Source organism: Salmo salar, chromosome ssa19 (genome assembly GCF_905237065.1).
Source record: "Salmo salar chromosome ssa19, Ssal_v3.1, whole genome shotgun sequence".
NCBI classification, from domain to species: Eukaryota; Metazoa; Chordata; class Actinopteri; order Salmoniformes; family Salmonidae; genus Salmo; species Salmo salar.
In genome coordinates, this window is record NC_059460.1 from 82232375 (window position 1) to 82255963 (window position 23589).

At 45.5% G+C, this 23589-nt stretch overlaps 1 protein-coding gene across 2 annotated transcripts; it reads right to left on the reverse strand.

Annotated features, from left to right (window-relative positions):
- Nucleotides 1–1008: 1008 nt before the first annotated feature.
- On the reverse strand, nt 1009–23327 carry LOC106579719 (translocating chain-associated membrane protein 1-like 1). Of its 2 annotated transcripts, XM_014159869.2 has the most exons (11): nt 23006–23312; nt 21171–21234; nt 17376–17500; nt 17009–17125; nt 12093–12151; nt 11480–11564; nt 11205–11275; nt 9387–9491; nt 5998–6141; nt 5482–5636; nt 1009–3104 (listed from the first exon to the last, which is right to left on the reverse strand). In XM_014159869.2, exons 1-11 carry the CDS (start codon nt 23033–23035, stop codon nt 3034–3036), a joined length of 1026 nt encoding a protein of 341 aa, XP_014015344.2. In that variant the 5' UTR covers nt 23036–23312; the 3' UTR covers nt 1009–3033. The 2 variants fall into 2 exon arrangements, with proteins under 2 accessions (XP_014015344.2, XP_045558768.1); XM_045702812.1 differs by lacking the exons at nt 1009–3104; nt 5482–5636; nt 5998–6141 and adding exons at nt 7958–8081; nt 8854–9044 and having other exon boundaries at nt 23006–23327.
- Nucleotides 23328–23589: the final 262 nt, after the last annotated feature.

Here is a 23589-nt window from a genome sequence, read left to right on the forward strand (position 1 = left end):
CTTAACCGACTTGCCTAGTTAAATAAAAAGTTAAATAAAGGATGCATAAAAAAAAATATATATATATATATATATATATGAATCACAGACAGTGTCACCAGCAAACAACCATCACACCTCCTCCTCCATGCTTCATGGTGGGAACCACACATGCTGAGATCATCCGTTCACCTACTCTGTGTCTCACAGACTCGGCGGTTGGAACCAAAAAGCTCTAATTTGGACTCATCAGACTAAACGACAGTCACTGGTCTAATGTCCATTGCTCGTGTTTCTTGGACCAAGCAAGTCTCTTCTTCTTATTGGTGTCCTTTAGTAGTGGTTTGTTTGCAGCAATTCGACCACGAAGGCCTGATTCACGCAGTCTCCTCTGAAGAGTTGATGTTGAGATGTGTTTGTTACTTGAACTCTGTGAAGCGTTTATTTGGGCATCAATTTCTGAGGCTGGTAACTCTAATGAACTTATCCTTTGCAGCAGAGGTAACTCTGGGTCTTCTATTCCTGTGGCAGTCCTCATGAGAGCCAGTTTCATCATAGAGCTTGATGGTTTTTGTGATGGCACTTGAAGAAACTTTCAAAGTTCTTGAAATGTTCCATATTGACTGTCCTTCATGTCTTAAAGTAATTAAAGCTTAAAGCTGTTCTTGCCATAATATGGACATGGTCTTTTACCAAATAGGGCTATCTTCTGTATAGTGCAACTTACAGGAGCAATTAGGGTTAAGTGCCTTGCTCTTAAGGGCACCGATTTTTTTCACCTAGTCGACCCCGGGTATCGAACCAGCAACCTCTCGCCCTACCTCTAACTGAAGTGTATTCATTGGGATCGTTGAGGTAGTAAAATTCATAAGTATTTTTTTTTTTACATGATTACATTTTGGCAGACAGTTATCCATCTTATTCAGCCAGTTCATTCAACTAATAGGTAAGACAACCATATCACAGTCAAACATTAACTTCACTATATTTCTACAAACACCATCTTAGTTTAATAACAATTTTGACACATTTCTTTGTGTAAATTAATTTTTTAATGGCAACAAGTGGGCATGTTAAATGAAAGTAAAGCGTCACGGTGGGTTTTATGCCACGTGGAGAACTCGCATTTGGCACGTTCAGTTAAAATAAAAAGGGTAATAAAACAGAACATTTCCTTATCCATAATGTCTTCAACAACAAATTATATTCTCATGGACATGTCCAAAGGAGACATAAATACAATGTCTACATCTCCAATGGCACCCTATTGTCTTTATAGTGCACTACTTTAGACCAGAGTCCTAGTCAAAAGTAGTGCACTATATAGGAAATAGGGTGCCATTTAGCTCACAAGCCTTCATGTAGATCTGAAAAGAAAGAGATATAGGGAACATATCGTTTTCAGTGCCTTGGTAGGCACTCTAAGTTAACTCCATGCTTATATCCCAAATGGCACTATATTAGTGCACTACTTATGCCCACAGCCCATTGTGTCTCTGTGCACCATATAGGGAATAGGGTGCCATTTGGGATGCACATCAATAATTGCTTCCTCCCTTCATAGAGAGTGACCACTGATCCTGCCATTGACTGGATTGGGGTAAACGGCCCTATCCAACCACGTTAGATCAGCGATAGCTTCAGGAAAGACCACAGGAAGGATGCATTAAAACAGAAGTAAAGCAGGACGTTTGTTTTTTTACAGCACCAACACAAAAGGCTTGAAAAGCAAATAAAAAAAAAACCCCTCAAAATTCTCTAGAATGGCTTCTTATCCTTGTTTCCTGTCCTGCGTTCTCACTGCCAGTGTCCCGAGAGAATGTCTGGGACTCAAATGGGACCCTACACTACATTGGACCAAGACAGCTCTGGTCAAAAGTAGAGCACTATATTGGGAATTAGATGGTATTTGGGGACACACAAACTGGTAGGTTAAAGCACTATGGTGGAAACCAATGAATCCTATCCAGTCTAGTAACCCTTGTGTTGATGAAGGAAAGGAAACAAGGGGGAATGAAGCCATTTCAACTCCTGGAAAATAAAAAAAAACGATTTAACTAAACCTCTGATACAGACTGAGGGAAAGTGGGCAGGTGCATGGAGTTTCTCTGCTAATGATTCCAAACAGATGGGAATGAATTCAAGAAGTCCTTTTGTTAAAGAAACAGAATGGCATACAGTATACAGTCTGATAAATAAAAATGTTTAAAATAAAAATAAAAATGGCATATGAAATGTTTGACTTTAGAAACAGATTACTGAAAACACTGATATTTTTTTTTTCTCCATCATTCCTGAAATTTTAAAACTGTACAAAACAATCTGTATCAATAGGCACTTAAATAAGTTATATATATCTTTTTTTTAATTATTATTTTCTTTTTCTGTAGTAATGGCACATGAAGATATGGGGAAATGTTTTTTATTATTTTTTTAATCGAGATCACTTGAGATTGGCAAGGAGCAGAGAAAGCTAAGATGCATTGTGGAGTTTGTAGTCCTACTGGGAGGAGCTGTAGTCCTTCAGATCAGATCTAGGTTGAAGTTTCACCACCATACTGCTTATACCAATTCAATACATTTTGATCTCCAGAAGTGCTTAGGGGGGGGGTTCCCCAACTGGAGGCCCACTCCTCAAGTTGACCAAAACATTTTAATTTTTTAAATTGTTGGACATAAGACTAGAAACACCAGCCAATCAGCTCCAAGTCATTTTAAATTTTAGAAAAATGTTCCAAAGTGATTGTATACAAAAGTAAGCAAGGTTTGAAATTATTCTGTTTTGGTCAAATATTCAATCAGTTTGGGCTTCTTGCGGTCAATTTGAAGTCTACAAATGATTTGTAATTATACTCCGGCCCACTGACCATCTACTGTAGATAAAAACTTGGCCTGCGGCTGAATCTCGTTGATGATCCCTGGAATAGGGTCCAGGAGTGGATTTGGGATTGGGCTGTTGACAACAGCTAGAGCAGTGGCATTAGAAGGCTGGGTGCAGCCTTGGGTTGGAGGGTGACAGAGAAAAGGGAGTCTTTTTGGGAATGGGGAAGGACTTTATGAGGACTTCTCTTTCTTTGCTCTTGGCGAATCAGCTCCGTTGGAACTTACTCCGTTCACGCCATTGGCTGCAAACGACAGAGAATGAAGTGAAGGTACATGGAGCAAGAGAGAAAAACAAATCAAAATTAACATTAATGACATTTTTCTAACTTGAATCTGAAAAACTGCAATAACTTCATTAAAACAATATAAAAGCCTTATCAAAAGAACTTTCCCAGACGGATTCTTTCACATTGTCAATGAGTATTTTCTGGCATTCTAGTATAGTGTTGCTTCCTGGGTTATATATATATATATATATATATAGTGTTGCTTCCTGGGTTATATATATATATAGTGTTGCTTCCTGGGTTATATATATATATATATATGTGTTGCTTCCTGGGTTATACACTGCTCAAAAAAATAAAGGGAACACTTAAACAGCACATCCTAGATCTGAATGAAAGAAATAATCTTATTAAATACTTTCTTCTTTACATAGTTGAATGTGCTGACAACAAAATCACACAAAAATAATCAATGGAAATCCAATTTATCAACCCATGGATCTCTGGATTTGGAGTCACACTCAAAATTAAAGTGGAAAACCACACTACAGGCTGATCCAACTTTGATGTAATGTCCTTAAAACAAGTCAAAATGAGGCTCAGTAGTGTGTGTGGCCTCCACGTGCCTGTATGACCTCCCTACAACGCCTGGGCATGCTCCTGATGAGGTGGCGGATGGTCTCCTGAGGGATCTCCTCCCAGACCTGGACTAAAGCATCCGCCAACTCCTGGACAGTCTGTGGTGCAACGTGGCGTTGGTGGATGGAGCGAGACATGATGTCCCAGATGTGCTCAATTGGATTCAGGTCTGGGGAACGGGCGGCCAGTCCATAGCATCAATGCCTTCCTCTTGCAGGAACTGCTGACACACTCCAGCCACATGAGGTCTAGCATTGTCTTGCATTAGGAGGAACCCAGGGCCAACCGCACCATCATATGGTCTCAGAAGGGGTCTGAGGATCTCATCTCGGTACCTAATGGCAGTCAGGCTACCTCTGGCGAGCACATGGAGGGCTGTGCGGCCCCCCAAAGAAATGCCACCCCACACCATGACTGACCCACCGCCAAACCGGTCATGCTGGAGGATGTTGCAGGCAGCAGAACGTTCTCCACGGCGTCTCCAGACTCTGTCACGTCTGTCACGTGCTCAGTGTGAACCTGCTTTCATCTGCGAAGAGCACAGGGCAATTTGCCAATCTTGGTGTTCTCTGGCAAATGCCAAACGTCCTGCACGGTGTTAGGCTGTAAGCACAACCCCCACCTGTGGACGTCGGGCCCTCATACCACCCTCATGGAGTCTGTTTCTGACCGTTTGAGCAGACACATGCGCATTTGTGGCCTGCTGGAGGTCATTTTGCAGGGCTCTGGCAGTGCTCCTCCTTGCTCAAAGGCGGAGGTAGCGGTCCTGCTGCTGGGTTGTTGCCCTCCTACGGCCTCCTCCACGTCTCCTGATGTACTGGCCTGTCTCCTGGTAGCGCCTCCATGCTCTGGACACTACGCTGACAGACACAGCAAACCTTCTTGCCACAGCTCGCATTGATGTGCCATCCTGGATGAGCTGCACTACCTGAGCCACTTGTGTGGGTTGTAGACAACGTCTCATGCTACCACTAGAGTGAAAGCACCGCCAGCATTCAAAAGTGACCAAAACATCAGCCAGGAAGCATAGGAACTGAGAAGTGGTCTGTTGTACCCACCCTGCAGAACCACTCCTTTATTTGGGGTGTCTTGCTTATTGCCTATAATTTCCACCTGTTGTCTATTCCATTTGCACAACAGCATGTGAAATCTATTGTCAATCAGTGTTGCTTCCTAAGTGGACAGTTTGATTTCACAGAAGTGTGATTGACTTGGAGTTACATTGTGTTGTTTAAGTGTTCCCTTTATTTTTTTGAGCAGTGTATATATATAGTGTTGCTTCCTGGGTTATATATATAGTATTGCTTCCTGGGTTATATATATATAGTGTTGCTTCCTGGGTTATATATATATAGTGTTGCTTCCTGGGTTATATATATATAGTGTTGCTTCCTGGGTTATATATATATATATAGTGTTGCTTCCTGGGTTATATATATATATATATAGTGTTGCTTCCTGGGTTATATATATATAGTTGCTTCTTATATATAGTGTTGCTTCCTGGGTTATATATATATATATATATAGTGTTGCTTCCTGGGTTATATATATATAGTGTTGCTTCCTGGGTTATATATAGTGTTGCTTCCTGGGTTATATATAGTGTTGCTTCCTGGGTTATATATAGTGTTGCTTCCTGGGTTATATATAGTGTTGCTTCCTGGGTTATATATAGTGTTGCTTCCTGGGTTATATATAGTGTTGCTTCCTGGGTTTCTGCAACTATCCTCTGGTATGTAGTTCTGCTCACCTTTGTCTTTCTTGGACTTGGTCTTGGGAGCTTGGGGCTTCTTGGGTTTGACGGGCTGGGCCTGGGCCTGCTCTCTCCACCTCCTCAGCTGAAAGTTGATGAATTTCCACATCATGAAGGCCTGAGTCACACAGATGGTCGCCAGCACAGTGATCCTGTAGGGAAGGATATAACAATGTGTTAGCCACACTTAAAGTATGACGTGGTTGATTCTTGAAGGTAGATTCATTTAAGTGGTTTCACAGAAATTCACAAACTAAACAGCTTGGCTGACTTCCACCACAACCAAGGCTAAATGTCTCTGGTGTTTTGGTCCAGCAGCAGAGTGAAATGAACCGTGCACGTGAAATGCACCGTGCACGTGAAATGCACAGTGCACGTCAAGACACTGTGTGAGGTTACAGTCTTGCATCGCGCCTATATGCGGTTCATTCTGCTGCCCCGTGGCCACATCATATCGCTCAGTCTCAGTCCAGTCAAGTCATCCCCCCCCACCACACACTCTCTCTCTCTTACCGAACGAAGAGTACGTTGAAGTTTCCGTTAGCCAGGTCCAGTACCTGTTGATCAGCGTTGGCCAGGCCGAAACCCACAGTCAGGACAGACAGGGACAGGGTGAGCAGCCGTCCAAGAACAAACAGTACTGCCCAGACAGTAAACCTAGGAGAGAGAGGGACAGGGTGAGCAGCCGTCCAGGAACAAACAGTACTGCCCAGACAGTAAACCTAGGAGAGAGACAGGGTGAGCAGCCGTCCAGGAACAAACAGTACTGCCCAGACAGTAAACCTAGGAGAGAGAGGGACAGGGTGAGCAGCCATCCAGGAACAAACAGTACTGCCCAGACAGTAAACCTAGGAGAGAGAGGGACAGGGTGAGCAGCCATCCAGGAACAAACAGTACTGCCCAGACAGTAAACCTAGGAGAGAGACAGGGACAGGGTGAGCAGCCATCCAGGAACAAACAGCACTGCCCAGACAGTAAACCTAGGAGAGAGAGGGACAGGGTGAGCAGCCATCCAGGAACAAACAGCACTGCCCAGACAGTAAACCTAGGAGAGAGAGGGACAGGGTGAGCAGCCGTCCAGGAACAAACAGCACTGCCCAGACAGTAAACCTAGGAGAGAGAGGGACAGGGTGAGCAGCCATCCAGGAACAAACAGTACTGCCCAGACAGTAAACCTAGGAGAGAGAGGGACAGGGTGAGCAGCCATCCAGGAACAAACAGTACTGCCCAGACAGTAAACCTAGGAGAGAGAGGGACAGGGTGAGCAGCCATCCAGGAACAAACAGTACTGCCCAGACAGTAAACCTAGGAGACAGAGGGACAGGGTGAGCAGCCATCCAGGAACAAACAGTACTGCCCAGACAGTAAACCTAGGAGAGAGAGGGACAGGGTGAGCAGCCATCCAGGAACAAACAGCACTGCCCAGACAGTAAACCTAGGAGAGAGACAGGGTGAGCAGCCATCCAGGAACAAACAGTACTGCCCAGACAGTAAACCTAGGAGAGAGAGGGACAGGGTGAGCAGCCATCCAGGAACAAACAGCACTGCCCAGACAGTAAACCTAGGAGAGAGGGACAGGGTGAGCAGCCATCCAGGAACAAACAGTACTGCCCAGACAGTAAACCTAGGAGAGAGGGACAGGGTGAGCAGCCATCCAGGAACAAACAGCACTGCCCAGACAGTAAACCTAGGAGAGAGGGACAGGGTGAGCAGCCATCCAGGAACAAACAGCACTGCCCAGACAGTAAACCTAGGAGAGAGACAGGGACAGGGTGAGCAGCCATCCAGGAACAAACAGCACTGCCCAGACAGTAAACCTAGGAGAGAGAGGGACAGGGTGAGCAGCCATCCAGGAACAAACAGTACTGCCCAGACAGTAAACCTAGGAGAGAGAGGGACAGGGTGAGCAGCCACCCAGGAACAAACAGTACTGCCCAGACAGTAAACCTAGGAGAGAGAGAGACAGGGTGAGCAGCCATCCAGGAACAAACAGTGCTGCCCAGACAGTAAACCTAGGAGAGAGAGAGACAGGGTGAGCAGCCATCCAGGAACAAACAGTACTGCCCAGACAGTAAACCTAGGAGAGAGAGGGACAGGGTGAGCAGCCATCCAGGAACAAACAGTACTGCCCAGACAGTAAACCTAGGAGAGAGAGGGACAGGGTGAGCAGCCGTCCAGGAACAAACAGTACTGCCCAGACAGTAAACCTAGGAGAGAGACAGGGTGAGCAGCCGTCCAGGAACAAACAGTACTGCCCAGACAGTAAACCTAGGAGAGAGAGAGACAGGGTGAGCAGCCATCCAGGAACAAACAGTACTGCCCAGACAGTAAACCTAGGAGAGAGACAGGGACAGGGTGAGCAGCCGTCCAGGAACAAACAGTACTGCCCAGACAGTAAACCTAGGAGAGAGACAGGGACAGGGTGAGCAGCCGTCCAGGAACAAACAGTACTGCCCAGACAGTAAACCTAGGAGAGAGAGGGACAGGGTGAGCAGCCATCCAGGAACAAACAGTACTGCCCAGACAGTAAACCTAGGAGAGAGAGGGACAGGGTGAGCAGCCATCCAGGAACAAACAGTACTGCCCAGACAGTAAACCTAGGAGAGAGACAGGGTGAGCAGCCATCCAGGAACAAACAGTACTGCCCAGACAGTAAACCTAGGAGAGACAGGGACAGGGTGAGCAGCCATCCAGGAACAAACAGCACTGCCCAGACAGTAAACCTAGGAGAGAGAGGGACAGGGTGAGCAGCCATCCAGGAACAAACAGTACTGCCCAGACAGTAAACCTAGGAGAGAGAGGGACAGGGTGAGCAGCCATCCAGGAACAAACAGTACTGCCCAGACAGTAAACCTAGGAGAGAGGGACAGGGTGAGCAGCCATCCAGGAACAAACAGTACTGCCCAGACAGTAAACCTAGGAGAGAGGGACAGGGTGAGCAGCCATCCAGGAACAAACAGTACTGCCCAGACAGTAAACCTAGGAGAGAGAGGGACAGGGTGAGCAGCCATCCAGGAACAAACAGTACTGCCCAGACAGTAAACCTAGGAGAGAGAGGGACAGGGTGAGCAGCCATCCAGGAACAAACAGTACTGCCCAGACAGTAAACCTAGGAGAGAGAGGGACAGGGTGAGCAGCCATCCAGGAACAAACAGTACTGCCCAGACAGTAAACCTAGGAGAGAGAGGGACAGGGTGAGCAGCCATCCAGGAACAAACAGTACTGCCCAGACAGTAAACCTAGGAGAGAGAGGGACAGGGTGAGCAGCCACCCAGGAACAAACAGTACTGCCCAGACAGTAAACCTAGGAGAGAGAGGGACAGGGTGAGCAGCCATCCAGGAACAAACAGCACTGCCCAGACAGTAAACCTAGGAGAGAGAGGGACAGGGTGAGCAGCCATCCAGGAACAAACAGCACTGCCCAGACAGTAAACCTAGGAGAGAGGGACAGGGTGAGCAGCCATCCAGGAACAAACAGCACTGCCCAGACAGTAAACCTAGGAGAGAGAGACAGGGTGAGCAGCCATCCAGGAACAAACAGCACTGCCCAGACAGTAAACCTAGGAGAGAGAGGGGGACAGGGTGAGCAGCCGTCCAGGAACAAACAGCACTGCCCAGACATCTAGTACCTCCCTTTGTTCTCCATCTTCTTTTTCCAATTGATATCAACACCATCATTACTCAAGACCTTAAGAGAGTCGCTAGCTAGACCAACTTCCTTATCTAAAACTGCTAAGATGGCATCTTGTAGGGCTTAGAAGTATGCTGTGTGTCCTCAACTTCAACTCACTCAGTGTGTGTGACCTCAACTGACCCAGTCTGTCTCTTCTGTGTCTGTGTGTGTGTGTCTGTGTCTGTGTGTGTGTGTCTGTGTCTGTGTGTGTGTGTGTGTGTGTGCTCACCCAGTCTGTCTCTTCTCGTTGCTGAAGTAGACCAGGCGGGACACGTGGAAGAGAAGCTCTACAAAGTAGTGCAACACCAGCAGGACCAGAGCCAGACGATTCAGACTAGAAGACACAAAATGGACGCCGTTAGATGCTTCGTAGAGAGGTAGCCATCACCATTATCTATTTTTGTAAGATTAAAAAAAGGCCTCAGAAAGCACCAAAAAGTAGATAAAGTATTGGGACATACTGACGCTACTAAGTTCAGCTAAGGTTGAGCGTGGGAGCTGTCCTACTCAATACTGACGCTACTAAGTTCAGCTAAGGTTGAGCGTGGGAGCTGTCCTACTCAATACTGACGCTACTAAGTTCAGCTAAGGTTGAGCGTGGGAGCAGGCCTACTCAATACTGACGCTACTAAGTTCAGCTAAGGTTGAGCGTGGGAGCTGTCCTACTCAATACTGACGCTACTAAGTTCAGCTAAGGTTGAGCGTGGGAGCAGGCCTACTCAATACTGAAGCTACTAAGTTCAGCTAAGGTTGAGCGTGGGAGCTGTCCTACTCAATACTGACGCTACTAAGTTCAGCTAAGGTTGAGCGTGGGAGCTGTCCTACTCAATACTGACGCTACTAAGTTCAGCTAAGGTTGAGCGTGGGAGCAGGCCTACTCAATACTGAAGCTACTAAGTTCAGCTAAGGTTGAGCGTGGGAGCTGTCCTACTCAATACTGACGCTACTAAGTTCAGCTAAGGTTGAGCGTGGGAGCAGGCCTACTCAATACTGAAGCTACTAAGTTCAGCTAAGGTTGAGCGTGGGAGCTGTCCTACTCAATACTGACGCTACTAAGTTCAGCTAAGGTTGAGCGTGGGAGCAGGCCTACTCAATACTGAAGCTACTAAGTTCAGCTAAGGTTGAGCGTGGGAGCTGTCCTACTCAATACTGACGCTACTAAGTTCAGCTAAGGTTGAGCGTGGGAGCAGGCCTACTCAATACTGAAGCTACTAAGTTCAGCTAAGGTTGAGCGTGGGAGCTGTCCTACTCAATACTGACGCTACTAAGTTCAGCTAAGGTTGAGCGTGGGAGCTGTCCTACTCAATACTGACGCTACTAAGTTCAGCTAAGGTTGAGCGTGGGAGCAGGCCTACTCAATACTGAAGCTACTAAGTTCAGCTAAGGTTGAGCGTGGGAGCTGTCCTACTCAATACTGACGCTACTAAGTTCAGCTAAGGTTGAGCGTGGGAGCAGGCCTACTCAATACTGAAGCTACTAAGTTCAGCTAAGGTTGAGCGTGGGAGCTGTCCTACTCAATACTGACGCTACTAAGTTCAGCTAAGGTTGAGCGTGGGAGCAGGCCTACTCAATACTGAAGCTACTAAGTTCAGCTAAGGTTGAGCGTGGGAGCTGTCCTACTCAATACTGACGCTACTAAGTTCAGCTAAGGTTGAGCGTGGGAGCAGGCCTACTCAATACTGAAGCTACTAAGTTCAGCTAAGGTTGAGCGTGGGAGCAGGCCTACTCAATACTGAAGCTACTAAGTTCAGCTAAGGTTGAGCGTGGGAGCAGGCCTACTCAATACTGAAGCTACTAAGTTCAGCTAAGGTTGAGCGTGGGAGCAGGCCTACTCAATACTGAAGCTACTAAGTTCAGCTAAGGTTGAGCGTGGGAGCAGGCCTACTCAATACTGAAGCTACTAAGTTCAGCTAAGGTTGAGCGTGGGAGCAGGCCTACTCAATACTAAAGAACAACACGTCGACGTGACCCTGCAGTCGACGGCGATGTGAACCTACAGAGACGGCGATGTGAACCTACAGTCACATCGACGTGAACCAGGTCTTACTTGAGGATGTAGGCTCCTGCGATGTGGACCAAGTACAGAGCAATATACACCAACTGTCTGGGAATATCCTCCTACACACACACACACACACACACACACACAGTAAAATATTCACTCTGTTAGTGAGCGTAATGACCTCAAGCAAAATGTTTCAAATTCGTTTAAAAAAAAAAAACACACAATGTTACCATATGGAAATCAAACAGGAAATGGTTTGTAGCCTGTCTGAGTTCAGTAACTTCAACCCCCCCCTCAAACACTGCATACGTACTCACTTTCTTGGTCTTCTGGAAGTAAAGCTCGGGGAGAGCGTGAAGCCAGTAGCCCATCTGACAGATGAAAAAGAACTTCATCTGGAACCTACAAACAGGACAAATAAACACCAAGTCTATCAATTCTACCGTACATTTGTATTTTTGGTCATTTTCAACTAAGGTAGGTATATCACAGTAAGCTACTTTTTTTGAGGAGAAAGTTTTACTATCATTTGCAATCAAATATCTCAGAATAATTAAGCACGAATCATATTGGTTTAGACACAAAATGGGACATAGGATGAGTAACGCTGACTAAAAGACTCATTCCATACAGGAGTCAGTACCAACCTGTATGTTTAAACAAAAACACACCTACTTCCCTTAACGTCTATGCAAAAATAGCAGCATTTGACACGAGTTTACATACGGAACTGAGAACCAAGAATGCTGAATGGTGGTCGGTCATTACAAAGGAAACAGCTAGGGGTGATATGGAAAAACACATGGAAACGTTTACTTGTGTTTAGTTGTACACATGGCTCTTAAAAAAGGGCAAGTAGTCACTCTAATGAGCCTTTTGCACAATGTACTTGTTTGTATTGCGTTTACATGGTCCGGCTCCAGTACTTACGGCATCAAGGTATGGGGGTAGCCTTCCCACAGATTCACTGGGTTGGACAAGAAGTTCTCCTGGACGAGAATATTAGAAATAAATAAATAAATGATCGTAAGGATGACAAGATGATACGCCTGTAATATTTTATTATGAATTCACTAAACTCTGTCTCACGCCCCACCACTAGCTGTAAAAATCAGCCAGTGTTAGCCTATTTAGCTCTAACCAGCCACAATAGGTTTTAAAACTCAAAACGCAGAGAGGCCGCCACCAAGTCCAGCAGCGATGATGCTGCCGAGCTCCAGCTAGCTCCTCGTTAAAAGCCCACCCCCCCTTCCAGAAGTGTCACCAGGATTGGATGATTTTTAATATTGAGGGAAAAATGAACGGAGCAAAGTACAGAGAGATCCTTGATGAAAACCTGCTCCCGAGCGCTCAGGACCTCAGACTGGGGGCGAAGGTTCACCTTCCAACAGGACAACGACCCTAAGCACACAGCCAAGACAACGCAGGAGTGGCTTCGGGACAAGTCTCTGAATGTCCGGTAGTGGCCCAGCCAGATCCCAGCCAGAGCCCAGACTTGAACCCGATCTAACATCTCTGGAGAGACCTGAAAATAGCTGTGCAGCGACGCTCCCCATCCAACCTGACAGAGCTTGAGAGGATCTGCAGAGAAGAATGGGAGAAACTCCCCAAATACAGGTGTGTCAAGCTTGTAGCGTCATACCCAAGAAGACTCAAGGCTGTAATCGCTGCCAAAGGTACTTCAACAAAGTACTGAGTAAAGAGTCTGAATACTTATGTACATGTGATATTTCAGTTTTATATTTTTAATACATTTTCTAACATTTCTAAAAACCTGTTTTTGCTTTGTCATGATGGGGTATTGTGATGTCATTATGGGGTATTGTGATGTCATTATGGGGTATTGTGATGTCATTATGGGGTATTGTGATGTCATTATGGGGTATTGTGATGTCATTATGGGGTATTGTGATGTCATTATGGGGTATTGTGATGTCATTATGGGGTATTGTGTGTAGATTGATGAGGGGGGAAAAAAATATTTAATCCATTTTAGAATAAGGCTGTAATGTATCAAAATGTGGAAAAAGTCAAGGGGTCTGAATACTTTCTGAATGCACTGTATAAGGGTCAGTTCAGTACCATATTAACAATGTACAGGGATACTGGAGTGATGGAGGTAGATATGTATAGGGGACAGGGATACTGGAGTGATGGAGGTAGATATGTATAGGGGACAGGGATACTGGAGTGATGGAGGTAGATATGTATAGGGGACAGGGATACTGGAGTGATGGAGGTAGATATGTATAGGGGGAAGGGGACAGGGATACTGGAGTGATGGAGGTAGATATGTATAGGGGGAAGGGGACAGGGATACTGGAGTGATGGAGGTAGATATGTATAGGGGGAAGGAGACAGGGATACTGGAGTGATGGAGGTAGATATGTATAGGGGGAAGGGGACAGGGATACTGGAGTGATGGAGGTAGATATGTATAGGGGGAAGGAGACAGGGATACTGGAGTGATGGAGGTAGATATGTATAGGGGGAAGGGGACAGGGATACTGGAGTGATGGAGGTAGATATGTATAGGGGGAAGGGGACAGGGATACTGGAGTGATGGAGGTAGATATGTATAGGGGGGAAGGGGACAGGGATACTGGAGTGATGGAGGTAGATATGTATAGGGGGAAGGAGACAGGGATACTGGAGTGATGGAGGTAGATATGTATAGGGGAAGGGGACAGGGATACTGGAGTGATGGAGGTAGATATGTATAGGGGGAAGGGGACTATAGAGTCAGTATAAATGTGTGTGCATGTTACGCGAGTGTGTAAAGTCCTGTGAGTGTGCATAGATACACGGCCAACTCAGATAGTCCATGTAGCCATTTAGTTAGCCGTTTGCCAGTCTTCTGGTTTGGGGACAGAAGCCGTTTTGCCAGTCGTCTGGTTTGGGGATAGAAGCCGTTTTGCCAGTCGTCTGGTTTGGGGATAGAAGCCGTTTTGCCAGTCGTCTGGTTTGGGGATAGAAGCCGTTTGCCAGTCTCCTGGTTTGGGGACAGAAGGCGTTTGCCAGTCTCCTGGTTTGGGGACAGAAGCCGTTTGCCAGTCTCCTGGTTTGGGGACAGAAGCCGTTTGCCAGTCTCCTGGTTTGGGGACAGAAGCTGTTCAGGAGCCTGTTGGTGTCAGACTTGATGCATCGGTACCGCGTGGAAGCACAGAGAACAGTCTATGGCTTGGATGGTTGGAGTCTAACGATTTTCCGGGCCTTCCTTTCACACCGCCTGATATAGAGGTCCTGGATGGCTGGGATCTTGGTCCCAGTGATGTACTGGGCTATCCGCACCACCCTCTGTAGCGCCACGCGATGGAGGGCGGTGCTATTGCCATACCAAGCAGTGATGCAGCCAGTCATGATGCTCTAAAATAGTACAGCTGTAGAACTTTGAGGATCCAGTGATGTGGACACCAAGGAAGTTGAAGCGCCCGACCCGCTCCACTGCAGCCTATCAATGTGGACAGGGGGCGTGCTCGGCCCTCCATTTCCTCTAGTGCACGATCAGCTTCCTGGTCTAAATGATGTTGAGGGACAGGTTGTCGTCTTGGCACCACACTGACAGGTCTCTGACGACCTACCCCATAGGTCGTCTCATCGTCGCCGGTGATCAGGCCTACCACTATTGTGTCGTCAGCCAACTTGATGGTGTTGGAGGCGTGCCTGGCCACAGAGTGGGTGAACAGGGAGTACAGGGGGAGACTAAAGCACACAGCCCTTTGGGGCCCCCGTGTTGAGGTCAGGTGATGTTGCCTACCTTTACCACTTGGGGCGGCAGGTAGCCTAGTGGTTAGAGCTAAAGGTTTATGGATTAAATCCCCGAGCTGACAAGGTAAAAATCTGTTGTTCTGCCCCTGAACAAGGCAGTTAAACCCACTGTTCCTAGGCCGTCATTGAAAATAAGAATTTGTTCTTAACTGACTTGCCTAGTTTAAAAAAAAATATATATCATTTTTATTATCTGACGGTGAGGAAGTCCAGGATCCAGTTGCAGAGGGAGGTGTTTAGTCCCAGGGTCCTAAACTATGGTGTTGAACGGTGAGCAGCATTCTCACATAGGTATTCCTCTTATCTAGATGGGTGAGGGCAGTGTAGAGTCCAGTTAAGATTGCATCATCTGGCCTCCCGGGCATCGCTGTGCCACCAGAGATTCTGGGTTCGAGTCCAGGCTCTGTCGCAGCCGGCCGTGACCGGGAGGCTCATGGGGCGGCACACAAGTGGCCCAGCATCGCCCGGGTTAGGGGAGGGTTTGGCCCGGCAGGGATATCCTTGTCTCATCGCGCACTAGCGACTCCTGTGGCGTGGCGGGCTCAGTGCACGCTGACCAGGTCGCCAGGTGTACGGTGTTTTCCTCCGACACATTGGTGCGGCTGGCTTCCGGGTAAGGGGAGATTGTGTCAAGAAGCAGTGCAGCTTGGTTGGGTTGTGTTTCGGAGGAGGCATGACTCTCCCGAGTCCGTATGGGAGTTACAGCGATGAGACAAGACTAACCAATAGAATACCACGAAATTAGGGGAAAAAAAAAAGGGGGCGGGGGGGGTTTATAAAAAAATTAAAAAAAGATTGCATCATCTATGAATCTGTTGGGGCAGTATGCAAATTAGAGTGAGTCTAGGGTGTCTAGGCTGACCGAGTTAATGTGTTGCCATAACCAGCCTCTCAAAGCACTTCCTGATTACAGATGTGAGTGCTACAGGGTGGTAGTTATTGTGACACTAAGCCTTAGTGTTCTTGGGAAGAAGAATGATGGTTATTTTAAAAGGTGTGGGGATTACAGACTGGGACAAGGAGAGGTTGAAAATTACAGTGAATCATGCCTGCCAGCTGCGTACGCTCTGAGAACGCGCCCTGGAATACCGTCTGGCCCCGCGGCCTTGACCCGATTAAAGACCTTGATTTTTATTTAAGTTGGCCTCAGAGAGAAAGACCACCCAGTCCTCTTACTCGGTGGCGGCCCTCACATCCGGCATGTCGTTATTCAGTATTTTAGTTTTGCATGAATAACGAGGTTACTACATTCAGTGTGTACAGTGTGTACAGCTGCATTCACATTGGGTAATTCACCTACTAAAAAACAGCCCATTACCAAAACGGCATTGCTTTAGTGTGTAGGGTGCTGTCCATTGTGTTGATACAGTGCAGATGGGCTACAGATTTGGAGCCAACCTGTCCCTTCAGAAAGTACTCAATGGTCTGAGTGTCGGTATTTGAACTTTATGTTTGTGGTAAAGTGTGATATAAGCAGAATTCCAGTGCAAGACCCCCCCGCTCACTGATTTCAACAGACCCCCCCCGCTCACTGATTTCAACAGACCCCCCCAGTCACTGATTTCAACAGACCCCCCCAGTCACTGATTTCAACAGACCCCCCAGTCACTTTATCCTGGCGCCATTAAATATATGCTGCTGAGACAAGTTCATTTTAAACATTTCATGTTGACAGCGGTGCCCCAATATGAAGCCAATACCCCCCCAAGCTTTCAGTGCACCGCCACTTTCAGACAAAGTCAGGCGCCCAATGCACACACACACACAGATTCAAAACACACACACACACACACACACACACAGATTCAAAACACAGACACACACACACACACACACACAGATTCAAAACACAGACACACACACACACAGATTAAAAACACAGACAGTTACACCCAGTAAACAAATAGTCCAGTATTAAAACCATTTAAAAATCACCTATACACACACACACACACCAGTAAACGAATAGTTTAAACCATGTACTAACACACACACACACACACACACGTAAACAAACAGTTTAAACCATGTACTGATATAACGATGCTTGTGCCCCACACACACACACATCTACCTACCGACATGAGGATGCTGGTTCCCCATCCGAAGGAGAACAGGTAGACGGCAGAGAGCTGGCCCGACTCGTTGAACTTGCTGTGCTTGGTCTTAGAGAAGTGCATCTTCCTGTTGATCTTCTGTATAAAAAAAGAGACGCATGACAAATGAGTCAATCGATGGTCAAACTGATCAGTGATTATCAATGTCGGATGATCAATTATACCGTCAGAACATCAAACAGATCGGTGGTTGTCTTGAATGTAATTTTTTTAATATATATATATATATTGTTTTTAAATGTTATTTTTTATCAACGAGCAAATAAGACTATAATAACCAATGAAACGTACAGAAAAACACAGGAAGTGTGTGAGTGTCAGTACTTACGTCCAGTACATATTCCTGAATGATGGCGTGGATAATGATGGCCACCAGCGTGTAGAAGAAGACTGTAGCCACATCCTTCAGGCCGTGCTGGAAGTGGTTCACCACGCTCTCCTCTGGCAGGCCCTCTGATAGGGAGACATAAAGCATTCATAATCCCTTCACGAGCCTGTTCATAAAGCCTTTATGTTACGGCACCAATGTTTCTAGTAGGGACACATGAAGCCTTTTATAACCCTTCATAGTTGCCTTATACTGTATATACATTTATAAGAAGTTGTTCAAAACAGTCTCTTCTGGACCTTCTGATGGAAGAGATACGTACAGATTAGAGGTCGACCGATTAAAAAAAATCGGTATGGACGATTAATTTGGCCCGATTACAAGTTCTCATAACAATCGGTAATCTGCCTTTTTGGACACCGATTATGGCCGATTACATTGCACTCCACGAGGAGACTGCGCGGCAGGCTGACTACCTGTTACGTGAGTGCAGCAAAAGGAGCCAAGGTAAGTTGCTAGCTAGCATTAAACTTATCTTATAAAAAACAATCAATCTTTACACAATCACTAGTTAACTACACATGGTTGATATTACTAGGTTATTTAGCTTGTCCTGCGTTGCATATAATCAATGCGGTGCCTGTTAATTCATCATCGAATCACAACCTACTTCAACTTCGCCAAACGGGTGATGATTTAACAAAAAGCGCATTCGCGAAAAAAGCTAATTCATGCACAAATGTACCTAACCATAAACATCAATGCCTTTTTTTTGTTTAAAATCAATCTGTATATTTTTATAAACCTGCAAATTTAGTTAAAATAAATGAATGTTAGCAGGTAATATTAACTAGGGAAATTGATGTCACTTCTCTTGCGTTCTGTGCACGCAGAGTCAGGCTATATGCAACAGTTTGGGCCGCCTGGCTCGTTGTGAACTGTGTTTCTTCCTAACAAAGACCGTCATTAATTTGCCAGAATTGTACATAATTATGACATAACATTGAAGGTTGTACAATGTAACAGCAATATTTAGACTTAGGGTTGCCACCCGTTAGATAAAATACAGAACGGTTCCGTATTTCACTGAAAGAATAAACGTTTTGTTTTCGAAATGATGGTTTCTGGATTTGACCACATTAATGACCTAAGGCTCGTATTTCTGTGTGTTAATTATATTATAATTAAGTCTATGATTTGATATTTGATAGAGCAGTCTGACTGAGCGGTGGTAGGCAGCAGCATGCTCGTAAGCATTCATTCAAACAGCACTTTACTTCCCTAAAACAGGGAAATGTTATTAGGATTAAATGTCAGGAATTGTGAAAAACTGAGTTTAAATGTATTTGTCTAAGGTGTATGTAAACTTCCAACTTCCACTGTATATGAAATACAAAATGGTATTGAGAGAAATAGTCGACGCTCATAATTCCTATAATAACTACAACCTAAAACTTCTTACCTGGGAATATTGAAGACTCATGTTAAAAGGAACCACCAGCTTTCATATGTTCTCATGTTCTGAGCAAGGAACTTAAACGTTAGCTTTTTTACATGGCACATATTGCACTTTTACTTTCTTCTCCAACACTTTGTTTTTGCATTATTTAAACCAAATTGAACATGTTTCATTATTTGAGACTAAATAGATTTTATATATGTATTATATTAGGTTAAAATAAAATAAATGGGTTCATTGTTCATTCAGTACCGTTGTAATTATCACTATTACAAATATATATAACAAATTAAACATTAAATTAAAAGAAAATCGTCCGATTAATTGGTATCGGCTTTTTTGGTCCTCCAATAATCGGTATCGGCGTTGAAAAATCATAATCGGTCGACCTCTAATACAGATGCATCATTGCAATTATACTAAGGTCTCACTTTTTAAACATATTTAAGCCTTTAAAAGGAAAATGGTTTACTCAAGCAACTTCACTACCAAAGTCCTGCCTGACCTGCTACTGTAGTAATTTAGCTTCAACAAACAGCAGCCTGTTAATGAATGACCGGGAGGGGGGGTTGAGTCCCAAATGGCACTCTATTTCCTATATAGTGCACTACTTTAGACCAGGGTCCATAGGGCTCTAATCAAAAGTAGTGCACTATAAAAGGGAATAGGGTGGTATTTTGGACGGAACCTGACTCTGATAAGAGTATCAGCTCTTCAAATAAAATCCGACATCATAAAGCACATTCCATCACTCCACAAGCCCTCTTGTCATTCATGGCTTTAAAACAAAGGAGTGTGTAAAATAACATTCATTCACCTTGAGATGAGACAAGAATTGTGTCACAAATGGTACCCTATATAGTGCACTACCCAATAGGCCCTGGTCAAAAGTAGAGCAATATTTAGGAAATAGGTGGCAATTTGGGACTCAAACAAGACGTCTGATACCGCGGCCTGTTACGCTCCAGCCCCAATCCTTCCAGGACGGCCTAACAGGACTAACAGGACGGCCTAACAGGACGGCCTAACAGGACTAACAGGACGGCCTAACAGGACTAACAGGACGGCCTAACAGGACTAACAGGACGGCCTAACAGGACTAACAGGACGGCCTAACAGGACTAACAGGACGGCCTAACAGGACTAACAGGACGGCCTAACAGGACAGCCTAACAGGACAGCCTAACAGGACTAACAGGACAGCCTAACAGGACAGCCTAACAGGACAGCCTAACAGGACAGCCTAACAGGACTAACAGGACAGCCTAACAGGACTAACAGGACTAACAGGACAGCCTAACAGGACGGGGCCTAACAGGACTAACAGGACGGGGCCTAACAGGACGGCCTAACAGGACAGCCTAACAGGACTAACAGGACGGCCTAACAGGACTAACAGGACGGCCTAACAGGACGGCCTAACAGGACAGCCTAACAGGACTAACAGGACGGCCTAACAGGACTAACAGGACGGCCTAACAGGACTAACAGGACGGCCTAACAGGACTAACAGGACGGCCTAACAGGACTAACAGGACAGCCTAACAGGACAGCCTAACAGGACTAACAGGACAGCCTAACAGGACTAACAGGACTAACAGGACAGCCTAACAGGACGGGGCCTAACAGGACTAACAGGACGGGGCCTAACAGGACGGCCTAACAGGACAGCCTAACAGGACTAACAGGACGGCCTAACAGGACTAACAGGACGGGGCCTAACAGGACAGCCTAACAGGACAGCCTAACAGGACAGCCTAACAGGACAGCCTAACAGGACAGCCTAACAGGACAGCCTAACAGGACAGAACTTTATATAAAATCAGGAAGACTAAATGTAGCCCGACAGGGGAAAAAAAACGAAAGCTCTGAAAGGTGTTCTGGAACTGGTAGGCCATGTGAGCACTTCTATTCTCTAACACACAGGAGAGAGCTAATTCAACAACTAGTCTGTAGATTCTAGTCATTGTTTCTATACTGGATAACAGGCAAACTAGTCTCTCACACACACACACACACACACACACACACACACAACACACACACACACACACACACACACACACACACACACACACACACACACACACACACACACACACACACACACACACTAAAGAACAGGTGGACAAGAATGGAAGATGTCACGAGGCAATCGTTGACTTGCCATTCATTCAAAATAAAAATGTCACCGGAAAAAAAAAGTCCGGAAAGCAAAAGAGAAAGATACAACCTCCATACCAGATCCTTGTCTTTTAGAGCGTCACTGTTTGACCCAGTGAAGAAGAAGAAAAGGACGCAATTTCAGATGGGGCCAGTAAAAAGATTCAACTGACCGTTTGCAGAGATTGTAACGTTGTATTGGACAGTGATGAACAGCACTGCAACCTGCGAGGTGATCTGCATCACAGAGGGGACAAGGGAGAGGATTGATTAATATAGGACAGGGTTCAGTCCCCAATAGCACCCCATTCCCTATATAGTGCACTACTTAGCCTGGCTCTGGTCAAAGCACTATATATAGTGAACAGGGTGCCATTTGGGACACATCCATGGCGCTTGTATCTGAGTCATTGACTAAAAGCAAAACACAGCATGATTTTATCATTAGCCTTCTGGCCTCTCTGTGGGTAGCTTACTGTGGTGTTAAATAAATCAGGTATCATTGTAGATTTACTGACTAGACCACACAGTATCAGACTGAAACATGTTGAGCTTGCAAACCATTCAATCCAATACTACAGATAAAAGATTGAATGGAAAACCAAGGGATTTGGATTTTATTAAGATGTATATTATTATGGCAAGAATGATTCATAACTATACATTTCGCTGAACTCAGTTTTGTAATACAGTAGGTTCTTCATGTTGGATGTGCATCGTCAATGTGACTACAGCACATCAAGGTACAAGAACTCCAACTCCCATAATGCGTCTCCTCAGCTCAACGCTGGCGCTGAATTTTATGCTGCATTCACGTCCATATCGAAACTAGGAAACTCGGGAAATGTACAACTTGCTAAACGGATGAACGCAGCACATGTATAACGACAACCAGTTAGCAAGTAAAACTTTCCTAGTTTCAACTAGCACATTAACGCAGCATTAGTAAAGGATGATTCATGTAGCCTAGTAAGCTAAACATGAAACAAAAACAAAACAATCTGTGTCAGCCAACAATAAAATATAAAAATATGTTTTTAAAACCTAAGCTCTTCAATTTGTAAACGGAATAGGCGATTCTTAGGACTTTGTGAATCTAACTTTCGTTTATGTAACGAGCGGGGCGACCTAAAAACGATGACAAGCGCCCAGTGATTGCCACGTAGTCTACACTTTATTTGCGAATAGAAAGTATCCATGCTGGACAGTCTTGCACAATATTGTAGCCAGCGAAAATGCAATATTGTGGTAGTTAAAAAAAAAAAAATGTAACAATCTATGTAACGCTCGTTTCAGTTAGGCTACTTTGTTGTCCCAAATATTACAATTGTGTGTGTGTTATACGACGTAGACCAAGTTTTACTAATGTACAAGTGGCCAGACAGGAACAATAGGCAGCCTGGCGGACATAACACTTTTACATCTAACTAGGTTACTACACATCTAGCAGACATTTCTGATATTACCATTTATTCAAATATTACAATAACAACAACCTAAAAATAAATTAAAAAGGCAGAGAAACTTTGGATTTGTCACTAAGAGCAGAAAGAATAGATCAGCCATGATATATTTTCTAAGAGACTGACGTGACGGGAACGAAATCATCTCCTCTGCCTAGTTGACACATTATATTTATGTTCAGTATGGCCTGTTTGGACAGCTAGGTGTTAGTGCCTCCCAGACCCCTTCCTAGACCCCTTCCTAGACCCCTTCCTAGACCCAGACCCCTTCCCAGACCCCTTCCTAGACCCAGACCCCTTCCTAGACCCCTTCCTAGACCCTTCCAACCCAGACCCCTTCCCAACCCTTCAGACGCTTCCTAGACCCAGACCCCTTCCTAGACCCCTTCCTAGACCCCTTCCCAGACCCAGACCCCTTCCCAGACCGCTTCCCAGACCGCTTCCCAGACCCCTTCCCAGACCGCTTCCCAGACCCCTGCCCAAACCGCTTCCCAGACCCCTGCCCAGACCCCTTCCCAGACATACAACCTGTGGACTAGCCTTACCTCAAACATCAACCCGAGGAGGAACACCATAGCAACACAGGAAACAATATCTGCATGGTTCTGGATGATAAACTCGTGGCTCAACACCGGCGGGTTCTTGTTGCTTTTTTACGGATCCCCATTTTTTTTTACGTCTTTCAAAAGTCAACTTTTATTGACCCGGCGCGACTCAGAATGCAGAGTGAATCGGGTACGACCACGTATTCGGTATTGTTATCTGTCCGTCGCCGTCAGCGCTAAAGAAAGGCACCAGTCTTCTTCTGCCTCCTGCTTTTCTCTCTCTCTCTCTTACACACACACACACACACACACACACACACACACACACACACACACACACACACACACACACACACACACACACACACACACACACACACACACACACACACACACACACACGTGCCAACAAGCGAATATCGCGTCACTCTTATTTTCTGTGGGAGGATCTAGTCGACGCGCGTTGCTGCTAAAGCGTTTTTTTAAAAAAAATTTTTTTACACCCACTAGAAGGTTCGTGAGCGGTTTACCGCCCCCTATATGTCCGGAGTATGCAGACGGTCGGTTTTATGTATTCCATCTAC

What these genes read in the sequence shown, in the direction of transcription:
- LOC106579719 (XM_014159869.2), bottom strand. Translation starts at nt 23,035, where the DNA reads ATGGTGTTCCTCCTCGGGTTGATGTTTGAG. An exon ending in CGTTACAATCTCTGCAAACG is followed by an intron (nt 17,501 to 21,170) that starts GTCAGTTGAATC and finishes TCTCCCTATCAG; the next exon opens with AGGGCCTGCCAGAGGAGAGC. An exon ending in TTCAGGAATATGTACTGGAC is followed by an intron (nt 17,126 to 17,375) that starts GTAAGTACTGAC and finishes TTTTTTATACAG; the next exon opens with AAGATCAACAGGAAGATGCA.